Source organism: Pelodiscus sinensis, chromosome 5, assembly GCF_049634645.1.
Source record: "Pelodiscus sinensis isolate JC-2024 chromosome 5, ASM4963464v1, whole genome shotgun sequence".
NCBI classification, from domain to species: domain Eukaryota; kingdom Metazoa; phylum Chordata; order Testudines; family Trionychidae; genus Pelodiscus; species Pelodiscus sinensis.
In genome coordinates, this window is record NC_134715.1 from 93,314,092 (window position 1) to 93,331,843 (window position 17,752).

At 43.1% G+C, this 17,752-nt stretch overlaps 1 protein-coding gene across 9 annotated transcripts in view; it reads right to left on the reverse strand.

Moving 5' to 3' along the window:
• Positions 1-17,752, reverse strand: part of KLHL5 (kelch like family member 5) — a 158,324-nt gene that overhangs the window by 74,205 nt on the left and 66,367 nt on the right. For all 9 annotated transcript variants that reach the window (XM_075930567.1, XM_075930569.1, XM_025187964.2 and 6 more), the window contains 2 exons: positions 17,018-17,154; positions 16,307-16,503 (listed from right to left, as the gene is read on the reverse strand). In XM_075930567.1, coding sequence (XP_075786682.1) covers positions 16,307-16,503; positions 17,018-17,154 — 334 coding nt within the window. The remainder of the gene's footprint in view (positions 1-16,306; positions 16,504-17,017; positions 17,155-17,752) is intronic.

The window sequence follows — 17,752 nt, forward strand, 5'->3', positions numbered from 1 at the left end:
GCAAAGATCTTCAATTTTGAAAAGGGCAAGTTAATATCTCAGAAGAAAAATAATTCAATAACTCAAAACACAGATTTAATAAGAACAAAACCCAAGAGCGCTGGAGAGAAATACTGCTAAAAATGGCATTGCATATGAGATATGAATTTGCAATACAAAATGGCAATAAAAATGTCCATTACAGTTTTGGATTGCATAAGAACTGGACTTATCACAGAGGAAGATGATTATTTTTACTATGGATCTGGCAATACATTAATTATTGTGTTCGGTTCTGTGCATGTAATTACCAGAAAGATATTGACGAATTAAGGGAACTCAGGGTACGTCTACACTTGCTCCCGAGTTCGAACTAGGGATGCAAATGTAGCTGACCGAAATTGCTAATGAAGTGGGGATTTAAATATCCCGCGCTTCATTAGCATAATCTTGCCCACATGCTATTCCACTCGCCAACTAATTCGAACCAGGAAGTGCGCTCCGGGACGTGGTAGTTCGAATCAAACCCCTTGGTTCGAACTAATGTTACTCCTCAAAAAATGGTAACGTTATTTCGAACGAAGAGGTTTGATTCGAACTACCGCTTCCCGGAGCGCACTTCCTGGTTTGAATCAGCTGGCGAGTGGAATAGCACGCAGTCGAGATTATGCTAATTTTTTATGTCCATGTGCAGAATGACTTACATCACCTCCATATTGGTGCACATAATGTATCACATAACCAAAGTTATTCAACACACAGAGTGTGTGTGATGTGGGTGGGGCTGAGGGGTTGGGGATAGGGATGTTAAATATCAGTTAACTGAATAGTCAATTAAACTCATGAATTCTTATTGGTTAGTTGACTATTCTATAGTCACTGGGCAGCCCCTGTCCGGGGGGAAGGGTCTGAACTCCCAGACCGAGCACAAGCCAGAACTGAGCCGGGCTGCCTGCCCACCTGGCTCCTAATACAGTTTAAATGCAAAGCCACAGCGGGGGTAGGTCCAGGACCCAGTGCAAGGGGTGGGGGGTGGAAATGCATGCAGTTTATAGCATTAACCTATAAGCTTTTGCTTCTTAGTTAATTGGCTATACAATTACATCCCTAGTCGGGGTGAGGTCTCTAAATGGGGGTTTGGGAGAAGGCTCCAGGCTGAGGTAGGTAGTTGGGATGCAGAAGGGGGTGAGAGTTCCAGATGGGGGTGTGGTCTCTAGAGTGGGGCTCCAGGGCTAGGTCTACACTACAGAGTTTTTGTGCAAAAACTTGCAGAGCGTCCACACCTCAAGCGCGTTTTTGCACTAGTAAAACGAAAGAACAGAGGGGTTTTTGTGGTATAGGTATTCCTCCTTCTATGAGGAATAACTCCTTGTGCAAAAAGGTGTGTGCGGACAGGGAACAGGAGTTTTTTGTGCAAAAAGAGGAAATTGAGAAAAGCACAGCTGCCCTGGTGGCCATTCTGTGCATAGCAACCAGTTTCCTTTTGAGAGAGCATCCATGCAGTTTGGACGCTCTCTTTTGCAAAAGCACATCACTTTTTCATTGCGCTTTGCAGTGTGGACGCACTCTTGTGCAAAAAGTTTTTGCAGAAGATCTCTTCCTCAAAAAGCTTTTTGCGGAAGAAGTCTGTAGTGTAGACATAGCCCAGATGAAGGGTTTGTGGGGCAGAAGAGAGCTCCAGACTGAGGCCAAGGATTTGGAATTCAGAAGAGGGTTGAGGCAGTGGTTGAGATGCAGGAGGGGATGAGGGCTCTAGGCTCGGCCTGCGGATGAGGGGCTTGGGGTACAAGAGGGGGTTCCAAGTTTGGGGAATGACTTAGGCTTTGTGGTCTTTGGATTGGAGCCAAGGATTAGTGGCTTGGGGTGCAGGAGATGGTTCTGGGTTTGGGAGGGCTTAGACCTGGTCTGGGGCAGAGGTTTGGGGTTTAAGCTACCTGGACTGCTTCTAGTCAGTAACACAAAGGCAGGCAGCTTAGTGCCTGCCTATCCTGGGGCACTGCACTAAACCCTGGAAGTGGCCAGCTGATCTAGCTCCTGGGAGGACATGAGGCTCCGCAACACACTGTGCATGCTGCTCTCACCTTGAGCATTTGTGGGAACCAGCCAATGGGAGTGTGGAGCTGGTGCTCAGGTAAGGGGAACACTCAGTGTCCCATTGCCCCTCCATCTAGAAGCAAGACTTGCTGTTGGCTGCTTCCCCACCAGTCCCATCACAGAGCTGCCCCTGGTGCAGCAACTCCTTGCTAGGACCAGTGGGGAGGGGCCCCTCATGCCTGGCCACAGCAGCTCTATGCTGGGGCAAGAGGAGCAAGGACCCACTTCATCAGCTTTGGGGCATAGGCAGAGGCATCACTCCCAACTACAGCCCCCTGAACGGGGCTTAATAAATAGCAAGCTGCACAGACACTTACAGGGAACTTGACTCAGAAGGGGTTTTTTTTTTTTTTTTTTTTTTTGGAACTTCAAAGTCTAGAAAACTAAAAATTAACAGAACATAAGACTGGATTCTGTAGAAGTTGATGGAACCTGCCTAGAGAAAGTTTCCTATTCATGATACGCAAATGGGTTTTTCAAGCCCTGAAAGTAGTACAGACCATATTTCTGTTGTTTGAAAACACTTACTTCCCTTTGCTTCACATTTTTTAAAAGAAAGAAAAGCTAGATATTTCACTGAGTAACTAGGTACATAGAATCAGAGGGTTGGAAGAGACCTCAGGAGGTCATTGAGTCCAACCCCCTGCCCAAAGCAGGACCAACCCTAACTAAATCATCCCAGCCAGGGCTTTGTCAAGCCGGGACTTAAAAACCTCTAGAGATGGAGATTCTACCACCTCCTCAGGTAATCCATTCCAGTGCTTCAACAACCCTCTTGCTAAAATAATTTTCCTAATATCCAACGTAGACCTCCCTCACTGCAACTTGAGACCAGTACTCCTTCTTCTGCCATCTGTCACTACTGAGAACAGTCTCTCTCCATCCTCTTTGGAACCTCCCTTCAGGTAGTTAATAGTTGCTGTCAAGTCTGCTCTCAGTCTTCTCTTCTGTAGACTAAACAAGCCCAAATCCCTCAGCCTTCTTTATCAACTGCTTTCTAAAGAACTAAAAGAGAATAAAAATGGATTTTTTCTTAATGGATTGAGGATAATTAGAGGCTACATAGGTGACCAGATGGGTCACAAGACAATGTCTGGAGTTCTGGATTCTCTTCCCAGTTTTGCCATTCTGTAGGTACAAGAAACTTGCCTAAACTTTTACACTCACCCTCTTTTATACAGCACATGATGACCTATACATGAAGAAACTATGTAAGAACTACATATTATTGTTATAAAGCAATCACAAGAACATAAAAACATAAGAATGGCCATAGTGAGTCAGACCAAAAGTTCATCTAGCCCAGTATCCTGTCTTCTGACTGTGGCCAATGCCAGGTGCCCCAGGGGGAATGAAAAGAATAGGTAATCATCAAGTGATCCTTCCCCTGTCTCCTATTCCCAGCCTCTGACAAACAGACGTTAGGGACACCATTTCTCCCCATCCTGGCTAATAAGCATTAATGGACCTATTCTCCATGAATTTATTTAGTTCTTTTTTGAACCTTGTTAAAGTCCTGGTCTTCACAACATCCTCTGGCAAATAGTTCTACAAGCTGACTATGCGAAGAAATACTTTCCTTTTGTTTGTTTTAAACCTGCTACCTATTAATTTCATTTGGTGATCTCTAGTTCTTGTGCTATGGGAGCAATAAAATAATTTTCCTTTATTTACTTTCTCCACATCAGTCATGTTTTTATAGACTTTTATCATACCCTGTCCTTAGTCTTCTATTTTCCAAGATGAAAAGTCCCTGTCTTTTAAATCTCTTTTCATATGGCAGCTGTGCCAAGTCCCTAATCATTTTTGTTGCTCTATTCTGAACTTTTTTCAGCAATAAGGTATTTTTTTGGAGATAAGGTGACCACATCTGGATTTATATAGGGGCAAAGGATATTCTCTGACTTATTCTCTATACCTTTTTAAATGACTCCTAACATTCTATTTCCTTTTTTTGACTGATGATGCACATTGTGTGGATGTTTTCAGAGAACTATCCACGATGGCTCCAAGATTTCCCTCGAGTAGTTATAGCTAAATTAGTCTCCACCATTTTGTATGGATAGTAGGGCTTATTTTTTCCAATATGCATTACTTTACATTTATCAACATTAAATTTCATTTGCCATTTTGCTGACCAATCACTTAGTTTGGTGAGATCTTTTTGAAGATCTTTATAGTCTGCTTTGGTCTTAACTATTTTGAGCAGTTTAGTATCATCTGAAAATTTTGTGACCTCACTATTTACCCCTTTCTCCAGATCATGTATAAAAGGTTGAATAGGATTGGTCCCCATACAGACCCTTGGGGGATACCGCTAGTTACCTTTCTTCATTCAGAAATCTGACTATTTATTCCTACCCTTTGTTTCTTATTGTTTAACCAGTTATCAATCCATGAGAGGACCTTTCTTCTTATCCTATGACAACTTATTTTATTTAAGAGCCTTTGGTGAGGGACCTTGTCAAAGGCTTTCTGGAAATTTAAGTACATTATATCCACTGGATCCCCCTTGTCCACATGCTTGTTGATACCCTCAAAGAACTCTAGTCGATTAGTCAGACATGATTTCCCTTTGCAGAAAACATGCTGACTTCTCCCCAACAAATTGTGTAACTGAAGTTCTTCAAAATGTGCATCCCTATGGCTGCTCCATTCCAGGTGATGATGTGTCCCTCAACGTTCAGTTGGAGAGTTTTGCAGCAGTGCCCATATGGTGTACACTCACGGTGCTTATCTCGCATAACACTGGTGTTGGAAGTATTGTGTGTGACTCAGAACTCTTAGGTCCCTCTCTATCACAGTGTGTGCTTCAGATTCTGAAGTAGAGGGGAGGGGGCATGTAGGAGAACAGCCACAGGGGGACACATCTTGAACTTCAGTTACTGCACAAGGTGAGTAACCTTCATTTTTTAATATGTCCTTGTATGTTCTCCACTCTAGATGACTGTACATAAGTGCTCTTTTCAGATGGTAGTGGCTTCAGAGTTGGTAAGATAACTATGCATAGTAAACCATAGGTCATATCAGGTATGTACTCTAGGGTCTTGCATAATTGCATAATGCAGAGCTACTCAACACGTGGTCCATGGGGCCCACAGCCCATTTGTTTGCAGCCTGCGGTGCAGTTTAGGTTTACGCAGGACTCAACACATGGCCCATGTGAGTGGGAGCTCAACATGTGGGTGGGAGCTAAAACAAAAAAGAATTCAATATAATGGTCTTCTGTTGATATGCATTTTAGCAGATAAATTGCTGTCATTGCTCGACTGTCATTGCTCAATAAAAGTGCTGTCATATGGGTAGAAATTGAGTAAATATTGCATTTTATTAATATCAGCAGAACTCACTTAAATGGGGCCTGTGTGTTGTGTCATCTTGCTTTAATCTTTGTATGCATGCCTGTCAGTGTGAAAGAAGCTATTTGCACGTATATTTCCATGCATATGCAACCACACTTAAGTTGCGGCCCTCGGCATGTACTGTATCACTGTGGCCCCTGGAGCCCTGGCATAATTTTTGGCAAAAATGTGTTCAGAAACACACGTGGCGGCTTTGCAGACGTCCACAAAAGGGGGATGCTATTTAGGAAAGCTAAATGACATGGACCTAGTAGACTATGTCTTCACTGCCGATGGAAGTGTGACATTACACTCCATATTCTTTCATGAAAATATGCTTATGATATGAATATGACATAGCGGAGATTTACTTTATGCAAGATGGCTCACATAAGATATCATTGGAATGACTATGATTTACTGAATGTGGTTATCTAATTTAAAGGCATGTATCATTTCTGTATCTAAAGTTAGGAATATGGACTATGTAATAATTACATCTGGGGGTATATATGGGAGACATCCATCAGACCACAAGACTCAAGAGGACATTAGGAAGAAACAACAAGATTGCGAAGATACTAATCTCTCTCCTTTCTGATAGGTGTCTTAACTAGGTCAGGTCAATCTGTCATTTGATACTAATAATTATCTTGGACTTGTAATTTTCCATTAAAAGTGGGAAGAGGGGCAAGTTTGGGAATTAAGTTTTATGTAAAGCAGGAATCTTTATTTAAGGATGGGGAGAAAGGCAAATGTGACTCTACTCCATTTGTCTGCCTGTCCAAGAAGAAAGACAGCTAAAGACACATGAAAGGAAAACAAGGGGGCAGTCCAGAGTGCGAAGGGATCCAGTCTGAAAAAGGGGTATAACTAGAACACTAAGCTACAGAAACTTTGCAACCTGCCTAAAATAATATTTCGGGTAAGAAATTATATTTGCAACACCTCTCTTAAGTGTGTTCACCTTCGCTTGTGTATTCTGTTTTATCTACTCAGTAATCTGCTTTGTTCTATTTATCTCTTATAGCCTCTTAAAATCAACTTTTTCTAGTTAATAAACTTGGTTTTGCTTATTCTGAACCCAGGTTCATGCAATTTCTAAATAGGGGAGGGGAAGGAAATGTGCACATCTCTCTTCACATTGAGGAAAAGGGCAAATTTTTATGAGCTTATTCTGTCAAGACTTTTCTATACTGTTCAAGACGATATAACTTTGGACCTGCACTCCAAAGAAGTGGGCACCTGAGTACTGGGATGAGTTCATTATGCTGAGTCTTCCTACAAGTGATCTCGGTGTCTGTGTCTTTTTGTAGCAGGATATGGCCCTGCCTGTGTGTGTGCTAAAGGATGTTTAAGAGCCTGGCTCAAGAAGACAGATTAAAGAGGGCACATGCTGGCAGAAAAGGTAGCCATATCTTAGCACATCAAGTGGCACCTTGAAAGAAGGCAACCATGACAGGCGGCTATGTGTCTATTTGTTGATAACATAAACGAATGCACCCATCTATCTTTTTAGAGTGACTCTTTGTGGATGTAATCCTTGGAGCATTCAACAATAGACACAAAGAGTTTCAGAGTCCAAATAGAAAGCTAGGGCCTTTTCATGTCAAGAGTGGGTGGACTCACATCCAGGTAGAGGGTTTGAATGCTCCCAAGGAATCATTTGGTGATTGGGTAAGCAAAGATCTTCTGATGAAAAATGGTGATAGTCACTAGGTGGGCCCTCACTGAAGTGATGGAGAGGCCCGATTGTTTTAATTCTAGGAGGTAATCTAAGAGTAGTGGGAAAGATGCAGATGTTCCATTAGTTTGTTTGGCGATGCACTGTGCTGTATATTTCTTCCACTAATATAAAGTAGTTGCCATGTATAGAATATTTTCTTTTATTCAGGTAGGCCATTTAGCAACTCCTGTAATCTAGTATAATGGAATAATTAGCAAGGAGAACTGTATAGTTAGAAATTCTAAACTCGAGCATAGCCGAAGAATAGATTTTTCTCCCAGAAAGGTCAAGCCTTTTGTGTTTTATATCCTGGGGTGTTGATTTAAATTGTGGCTATCTGGAGCAGTGACGGAAGGAATCTACACCAGGAATTTGGCTGGGGGTGGGAGAAAAGAAAGTCCATCCCCTTAGCTGGGACAAAGTACTTTCTATTGGCCCTATGATTAGTCAGTGGAATAGAGGCCGGTGTCTGCCATATGGCTTCTGATGGTCCTAGGATAGCTTTGACTATTGGTTGTGCTAGCTTGGATGATGTGGTGGGCTGTAGAATTTTTAGCAACTTGTGCTGCTTTTCTTGTACCTCTTGTAAGGCTGTCTTGCGACTGTGCTACCCTTTCAAACAATTTTTTTAATTGTTTCACGTCGTCAGCTGGGAGAGAGGAAGAGGAAGGAAACACTGCCTCATCAGGGGGATGAGGAGGACTACTATGGTGGACACTGGCTACCCGAGTCAGAATGGGGTAAGTCGTCATCTTCCTCTACAGAACCTGTATGGGTTGTGGCTGAAGGTGATGGCACGACATTGATTGGAGAAGACTGAGCAGTCTGTGGAGGAGACTTTGGAAAGCGCACATCAGGGTAGCCACAGTTGATTGTTGAGATCGGTGCCAAATTAATGGTCGAGTATGATGTTGTCCCCATGGTTCCCTCTAAACTGCAGGGCAGCACAGCTTCACAGGTGAGTAATCAGCCCTGCCCAGTCAATCAGCTCCTTGCAGGAGCCTCTGACTGGACGGGGCTGATTAATCACTTGTGAAATTGTGCTGCCTTGCAGTTTAGAAGGAACTCTGGTGGCCACTGGGGTTGATACTGTTGAGGTGGATAAAGCCATGGATGACTGAAGCAAGGGTATTGAGGATGGTGGTACAGTGGTCTGTGCCTGTTTGAATACCACAAAATGACTGAGCCAGTTGGTGATGAGTGCTGGGAGGAGAAACGGCTCCTATGTCTGGCATTGAGCCCTGGAATCTGGGATTATAAGAGATGGGGAGAAGGAAATATTTTCAGAGGAGCACCAGTTTGGGCTATGTTGCTCAAGTCTTGAAGAACGCACTGGTGAAAAATGCACTGATGATTGTGTCATTCATACTAGGGCTCTGTTTCATGTCTTCTTGGCTTTGGCACTTGTGGTGCTGGAGTGTGCGTCAATGTCTCTGCATGCCAGGATTCCACTGGTTGTGGCAGTGTTCTCATGTCTGTCAGCACCAATGGGAGTGGCATACCCCTCTTTGTGGGTACCAATGTCATTGGGGCAGGAGTGGTATCCTCTCTCTTAAGTTCTGACTTGTAGCCTTTTGTAGGTGCCGTTTTAGTGCTGTGCCAGAGGCTGACAGCATTGGAGATTATGTGACACATGATGTTGACAATGCAGCTGGTACAGACCATGCCAGGGAAGCTCAGGGCTTACAAGAATCTCGTATGGGAGGTGAACTGGCCCTTTTTCTCGGAGCTGTAGGTTCTGAGGAAGCAGTTGTCTTTACTTCTGGTGGTTGGAGAGATTTCTGACACAGCAGGTTTTTAAGCCTCTTCTCCCAGTCTTTACTGGCCCTGGCAGTCATACTCTGGCAATGTGGACATTTATGTGCCACATGGCCTTCATCTAGACACTTTATACATGAGACATGGCTATCTGAAGTGGGCACTGAATTTCTGCATGAGTTGCATTTTTTGAACCCAGAAGAATACTGATAAACTAGGACAAAGAACTTAGAGCAAGGGAAATAAAACAGGGAGTAATGTGTTTTTCTTTTTAAAGAGACCATGAACTAACTACTAAAGCCACTAAAACCTATGAACAACTAATTTTTTATCTGTTTAATGAGGAGAGCACTTCTTGAAACTCCGTCCGCAGTGAACCCATGCTGCGTATATAGCTAACAGACAAAAACAGCAAGAGACTGCTACCAGGAGGCAGTGCTAGGCTAAAAATCTCCGACTGCCGACACAAATATGTACTGACACCTGAGTGAAGCACCCAAAGGAACACCACTTGAAGGAGAAAAAAAGGTTTTGTGGTGAATAAAATACAGGCAGTCCCCGGGTTACGTACAAGATAGGGACTGTAGGTTTGTTCTTAAGTTGAATTTGTATGTAAGTCGGAACTGGCGTCCAGATTCAGCCGCTGCTGAAACTGACCGCCAGTTCCGACTTACATACAGAATCAACTTAAGAACCCCAAGCGTCCCCAAGTCAGCTGCTGCTGAAACTGATCAGCGGCTGATTCCAGGAAGCCCGAGGCAGAGCAACTGGGATGCTGTGCACCCCCTCCCCCAGCAGATCAGGAAGACGCGGGCGGCGGACCGAGACGCACCGCGGTCCCGCCGCCCGGGTCCTCCGGGCTTTGCTCCCAGTCTCCCTAGTCTGCTGGAGACCAGCAGACCAGGGAGACAGGGAGCAAAGCCTCTGAGGACGCCGGCAGCGGGACAGCCGCAGCGCGCCTGGGCTGCCCCCCTGCCAGCTTCCCCTGTGGCTTTGCAAAGCCGCGGAGGGGCTCGGGCAGCGGAGCAGCCCAGGCGCCCTGGGCTGCCCCTCTGCCGGCTTCCCCCGCGGCTTTGCAAAGTTGCGGAGGGGCTCGCGCAGTGGAGCAGCCCAGGCTCCCTGGGCTGCCCCCCTGCCGGCTTCCCCCGCGGCTTTGTAAAGCCGCGGGGGGTGGGGGGAGGGCTCGCGCAGCGGAGCAGCCTAGGTGCGCCTGGGCTGCCCCCCTGCCGGCTTCCCCCACGGCTTTGCAAAGCCGCAGGGGAAGCCGGCAGGGGGGCAGCCCAGGCGCGCCCCTTTGCTCCGCGTCTTCCTGGTCTGCAGACCAGGGAGACGCAGAGCAGCTTTTCTTGCCGGAGAGTACTCGGGCGGCGGGACCGTGCGGTCCCGCAGTCCGTGTTTGTAACTGCGGATCCGACGTAAGTTGGATCCGTGTAAGTCGGGGACTGCCTGTATTGTGGTGCTCAGAGTGTGGCGTGGGCTAGTACCAACATGGATTGTGTTAGTGCCATTGTGTACTGTCACTGGGCTGTGTCATGGGGATTGGCGCAGTTGTTGGGGCTGTCTTCTTTGGAGGTGCCAATGATGCCATGGTGGAGTAAGGAGGCTTAGACCTATTATCATCGGCACTTAAATGGCAGATGTTAACAATGGCCACTGGGCAAGTGGGGCCAGAGGTGCCTGGAGCATCATAAGTGCTGAGTCTTGGTGTGGCTGGCATCAATGAAAGCAATCTAGTAGACAATAGGTTTTTTCTGGTCTGCTTTCTTTGAGGTGATGAAGATGGCAGGTTTTTATGGCCTTTTGTATTCAGGGACCTGGATGATGAGGGAACTGGTGACTTTTGCCATGAAGAGGGTTCCTGTCCTGGGTTGGAAGCTGGTCTCGAGGACTTCTCCATTAATATAAGTTTAAGCCTCAGGTCACTATCCTTTCATATTGTGGCCTTCAATTTGTTGCAACTGTACAATGCTGGGGAACATGAGAGTCCTTGAGACAATGAACACAATAATTGCATCTGTCAGCCACTCACATCGCCTCTCTGCAGGTTGACAATTTTTAAAAACCCATTTTTGCTATCTAAAACTAATTGTACTATGAGGTAAACTAGAGATTTTTTTAACAGAGGCATAAACTAGCAACTGAAACCTAAGCTATTTAAACTATGCAAACTTTCAAACTTATCTAAAAATATTTGTTTGAAACTACAGATTTTAAACAGGGACTGCTGAACTCAGTCTCAGGCTAAAGATAGTTGAGAAGGAACTAAGAGGTCCTATACTAAGGTATGCAGTACTTCAAGCACCAGCGGCACGTGAGATAGGCACAGAGTCTGCATGATCCATATGGGCACTGCTCCAAAACTCTCCAAGCGAAAACTTGGCAACACACCATCACCTGGAGTGGAACACCAATAGGGACATCTCCAGAAGAACTACGGTATGTTAGATGCTGCTTTGGAAAAAGATCAAAAGTGCAAAACCAGGATTTGGCACAAAACAAAGTATCTCGCTCTGTATGGCCTGGTACAGAAACAACTAAATGAATCTTTTGGCTGGTTTAGCAACATTTTAAATTGTGTAGTCCTGTGGCTCATTACCGTATTTTCCGGCGTATAGGGCGACTGGGCGTATAAGACGACCCCCTATCTTTTTAATTAAAAGATAGGGTTTCATCTTATACCCCAGCGCCCTTCCGCCTCCTTTGCTCCCGGTGTCCCTGGTCTGCTGGAGATGGTCCCCAGCAGACCAGAGGCACCGGGAGCAAAGCCGCCAGGAGCGCCTGGGCTCCCCCCCCCGCCGGAGCCCCTCCGCGGCTTTGAAAGCCTCGGGGGAAGCCGGCGGCTGGGCATCCCAGGCGCGCATGGGCTGCCCGCCCGCCGGAGCCCCTCCGCGGCTTTGAAAGCCTCGGGGGAAGCCGACGGGGGGGCAGCCCATGCGCGCCTGGGATGCCCCGCCGCCGGCTTCCCCCGAGGCTTTCAAAGCCGCGGAGGGGCTCCGGCGGGCGGGCAGCCCATGCGCGCCTGGGATGCCCCCCCGCCGGCTTCCCCCGAGGCTTTCAAAGCCTCGGAGGGGTTCCGGCGGCGGGGCATCCGGCGTACAAGACGACCCCCGATTTTTGGGGGATGTTTTTTAACTTCAGAGGTCGTCTTGTACGCCGGAATATACGGTACTTTTTTTTAAAATAAATTATACTTACATAATAAGATGGCTATATATAAAAAAAGATAAATTATGTGCATTTTCATACCTAATCTTGTTAATTGCATTTTACATGCCTACACTATCAGAATCAGGTCCACAATGCCTGTTCATATGATACTATATCTACCAATCACCACTTTAGACTGTTTCTGTGTTTCATTTACTCCATCCTGAGGACTTTTCAGGAACTGTCAAATTTTGAAGTCCAAAAACTGATCTAGTCTGGAGTTTTCTTATTCTTTGTCACAATGAGTAAATAGTCTATCAATTGAGTGACAACATAGTTAATAATAAAGTAATGAAACACTCATGTTCTTTCAGAAAAACAGCAATTTACACACTTTTAATCAGAAGTGGTGCAGTATTCATATCAATCTTACTTATATTTATACTTCAGACACACCGCGCTGACTAACACCATGCCAATGCTTTCAAGTGACACTAACAGATGTTGTTCAGATTAAAAAAAAGTCTATTAGTGGGCCCACAGATTATTCACCAATGGATTTTATTTTGAGAAAATGTCCATTTCATCTGAAAGTGAAGCACTGTTTTAAATTAAAAAAAAAGTATTTAGGTGCTTATCAAAATACTCATGGTTTCATACAGTTTTTCAATATGACAGCATTAAAACTAACTAGCTGCTTTAACTGCAATGAAATTATCTGCAAGGCAAACTGCTTTATCAGTCTAGAAAAGAAAAGGTTGTAGCAAACTAAGAAAATATATATACTGAAATTAATACATAAATATTTTATACTATTAATTTACCTCAAATCTCAAGTGCCTTTAAGAAAGGCAAAACAGTAAGGCAAAACCAATGAAAACTTCTCCAGTTGAAATAATTTCAGTATAATGCATGATCATTTGTGACGTATGAATAATTTATAGATTTTAACAAACAAATGGAATTTACAGATGTATAGGTATGTTTAACTCTTATGCTTTAATATTTTAATGGAATAAGTATCAAATGACAGTATTTATTAGAGTTAAACATTTTTCTTCTTTCAAATTGCTTTTAAATTATTGAAATTACTTTGGGATTTATTTTAATTGACGATTCAATTGGACCATACATTTCTCTTCCATTTCCACAGTAACATTAGTTTCAAAATAAAAGGAACTGTTTCAGTATTATTCATTATTACTAAAATTCAATTTCATGTCGCAATTGGAACTAAATAACATTAAAAAGGCCTTGGGAAGAATCTATTTAGCAAAACTTATTAGTTTTGAAAAGAAGCTTTTTAAAATCCTGCTAATTTAAATTTGATTCATGCCAAAGCTTTAAGCGCCACTAAAGTAAACAATGGCCTAAAAGTACAAAACTGTTTTCCTATGAATTGAACAACTTCTTACTAAAAGTAGTACAGTAAAACTCCATTAGTCTGGCATCCAATGCTCCGGCACTCCGGACGGTCAGGCACCATCAGGAACCTGGAAGTGCTCAGGGCAGCCGAACAATTGGAGCTGCTCTGCGCCCGGCTTCCCCGATTGAGCCACTGCTGAAATTGACTAGCAGCTGTATCGGCGAAGGGGGAGCCAGAGCAGCTGGGGTGCTGCTGGGTTGGTCCCGTAGTGCCACCCCTCGGGTCTGCGGGACCAACTCAGCAGCACTCCAGCTGCTATTGGGGATGCCTGGAGCAGAGCAGCCGGAGTACTCCCGGGTTGGTCCCGCAGTGCCGAGGGGCAGCGCTACAGGACCAAACCAGCAGCACCCCAGCTGCTCTGCCCCAGGCTTCCCGGAATCAGCCACTGGTCAGTTTCAGCAGCAGCTGAATAGGGACTCCTGGGGCAGAGCAGCTCTGTCCCAGGCATCCCCAAGAGCAGCTGGGGTGCTGCCGGATTGGTCTCACTGCACCGAGGGGCGGCACTACCAGACCAACCCGGCAGCACCCCAGCTGCTCTGCCGCAGGCGTCCCCGATTCAGCCGCTGCTGAAACTGACCAGCAGCGGCTGAATCGGGGACACCTGAGGCATATCCGGACTATCGGAAGGGGGGGCTATGAGCTGCTCTGCCTCCCGCTTCCCGCAACTCTCCCACCCCACCCCACCCCCGTCATAGCCCCCCCTTCTGATAGTCCGGCATATCTGATAATCCGGCACCCCCCGGGTCATAAAGGTGCCGGATTATCGGAAGTTTACGTTAAATCCTGCCATTAGTGCAGGGGATTGGAATTGATGATCTCTCAACATTTCTTCCAGTTCTAGTATTCTATAATTCAATGATTCTATAAAAGATGCTGTGTCACTTTTGAGAAGTGAGACAACAATCAACAGTTGCTGGAAAAATAATAAGACCAGATGGAAGTACACCTTCTTAAAACTAATATTTTAAAATGCATCAAATAATACTTTGTTTACCTTCTGATTCCACTAGTAAATTTGTAAAGACCATGACTAGACAGTACCACAACTAGGATTTTTTTTGGGGGGGGGAGGAAAGGAGGGGATTCAGAGGGGGAACTATTTGGGCAAAGAGGAAATAAGGAGTTCACTTTTGTGCAACTTTTAAAATCATAACATACAATGATTTCTCCATCTCTTGCAATTAAGTATACTATTTTTCATAATCATGTGTCTCTCCTATTCTGTTCTTTTATCTCATTTGATTGTTTTATAAATGGTCTGTCCTCAATCCATACTTAACCAATTACATTTTTTCTTTAGTATATATAATATACACTATTTATTCACGTGTTGATACACTTTAGTATGTATGCATTATTAATTGCATCAATGATCTACCCACCTGAAAGGGAACTAAATTACATACATACCAAGAATGCTGGGGTACTTTGATTCTAATCTCTGATAGTAAATTTTGAACAACAAGGTAGATGAGAGGATAGATTTTATTGGATCAATTTTTCTCATCAACAAAAGATGTGCCAATAATTAGCTCACCCACCCTGTTTCTCTAGTCACAGTCTTTTTTTTAAAAGATTTTACCATATTAATTTTTTTCTGACTAAATGGAACACTACCAACATAAAAAGAGGTAATTAATATTAGAGTATTTAAATAGCTCTGATAATAATAATGGCTCTTTGGAGTGAATCAACATTTACCTCATTAAAGCAAGTCTACTATATATTTTGAAGAGTTTGTGGATTTGTGCAAAATAAAGTCATACTTCATGATTGCCTACAGACAGCAGTGACGTTAAATAGTGGTTAACTGAATAGTTGATTTACCTTATGAATTCTTATTGGTTACTCAACTATTCTACAGTCCCTGGAGGTGGGGCCAGCAGTCAGTGTGCTCCAACTTAACTCCCAAGGAGCCCCATCACTCTGCGCTGCTGCCTCTGTATCAGAGGCAGCAACATGGGGTGACAGGCGGGAGAGATGGTCTGCGAGGGGAGCCAGTTTAAAAACCAACTCCACTCACGGACCAGCTGCCTGTTGCCACAGGCTGCTGCCTCTGATACAGAGGCAGCAGTACAGGGTGGCAGCAGCTCCTGTCGGGGGAAGACGTAGGGCAGGGGGCTGACCTCCCGGACCTGGAACGAAGCAGGACTGAGCCAGGCTGCTGACCAGCCTGCTAAAAAATTTACTGGAAAGGGATGGGGGGAAATGCATGTAGTCTATAGCATTAACTCATAAGCTTTTGCTTATCAGTTAATCGACTACAATATTACATCCCTAACAGATACCAAATTTTGTATAAACAATCCTGCCACTTAAATTAGCCGAATGCACTACTTTTTACACCCGAATATGCTGGGAGAAAGGTTTAAATAATTTGTTTTCATCGGAAAAAAGTCATGACTATTACGATTAGAATTCACAAAAAATATTTGTTAACTACATTAAAATCAAGTCGCCTAATCAGCTGTCATTTTAGTGTAAAGAAAATTTTTACTGTTACAAATCACAAAATAATTCAAATGAGATAAAGAAAGAGTAATGGAAGCTTTACAGGTTTCTGATTCAAATGTACAACATATGGTAATTATTCAATAAAATGAATAATGCTTGAAGTTGAAATTCTACAAATTTAAAACTGTTCTTTTACTTCCTTTTTGAAAGCACACAAATAAAAATTATATTACATATATTTAATTTCTTGAGCTTTCCTATAAATGTAATATATGCAAAATGCCTTTGCCCCATCAACAACAGGCCTCACCTCTTAGTATTCTATATGTTCCTTGCTACAGAAAAATCAATTAATGGATGATGCTACAAATAAAGACATACCATGGTGAAATTGTGAGCCACTTTGTGCAAGTCAGTGCAACCCTGTGCATCAGCAAAAGAGCGGATTCCAAGGCAGTTGGATGGGTGAAGCTGTTTCATTAAGAACTTACAGCAGGCTTCCACAACCTGAGAAAGCTGCAGAAGGCAAGCTGTCGATAACAGGCACTCAATATTATCTTCTTTTAATTCAAGGCGACCTAACAATATTAAAAGAAGTGTGCTCATTATTTATGAAAGAATATTTACTGTAATTCTAACAGATTTTCTCTGAACAACAACTAAAGATTTTTGACAGACTAAGAGAGCGAGAGAGAATACACTTTTATCAAACCAGAAAAAAATTCATAATCAATACACAGTGATTTGTAGAACATACAATGGAACATCGATTGAGCCAATAACATTCTTACCACACAACCCAAAAATTAAAAGTGAATAATTTTCATAATACAGTGCAAAAATTATGAAATTTTTTTCCTTTTGCCAGTCAGGATGCCTCTTATATTTTAGCATTTGTAGACTAATTAGAGAGACTACATCCTATTGAGTTGCTTTAGGTAATGACACTAATAGTAGTTTTAATAAATAAGCAGTTGAATTGTATGGTACACCATTTTTATCAAATATCTGAACTCTAATAATGGAATATGATGTTCACTTATGGACAAAATATTAGAGAAATGTTACCCTCCTTTTCTTCATTTTTATTACCTGTATATGCATACTGAACCAAAGCCCACAGTGCATTTGGCTCTACACCTTCCATCTTGATTTCTTCCTGTCTTGCTTCTCTTACATCATTAGTAAACATGGCTGCAAAGTAGTCTGACACAGAGGAGAGAACTAATCTGAAAACACATTGGAGGAAGGGGAAAGAAAGGGAAAAGACCTTAGTGAAGCCGACGTTTGTTAATAAATGCTTCATTATTTTACTCTCTGAAGGTGCATTGTATTGAGGAAAGCATTTTAAACTTGACAAACTGCTTCATGCTCCAGTTCCTTCCTATGAATAATGAAGTATTGTTGCTGAAAGTACATTTTCTTCTCAGATGAAAGATTTACCCTTTTAGTGCTCAATGACTTTTTATAATCACCACCATAAAAATACATAAAGAAGCAATTACATAGCATTAGATACTATAGGAAAAATACTGGAAAATCATCAATTATTCATTCTAAAATGGATTATTTCATCATCATTTAAAAAATATTGTCAAGTATTTTATTTATGTTCTTCAGACTGATTAATACAAACTTCAATGACTGAAGTTGCCTAATCAGTTGAGCTGGAGATCATACAAATTAGAAAATTCCACATGTGAGTCTAATAAGCCAATCAAGGAATATGGTAATGGTACAATTATCCCTTTTTGTGTAAGCACTTAAAAAATTACTTTTGTCAACTGTTTGGGATAAGTTCAAGTCCAGTCTAATGCTCAAAAAAAG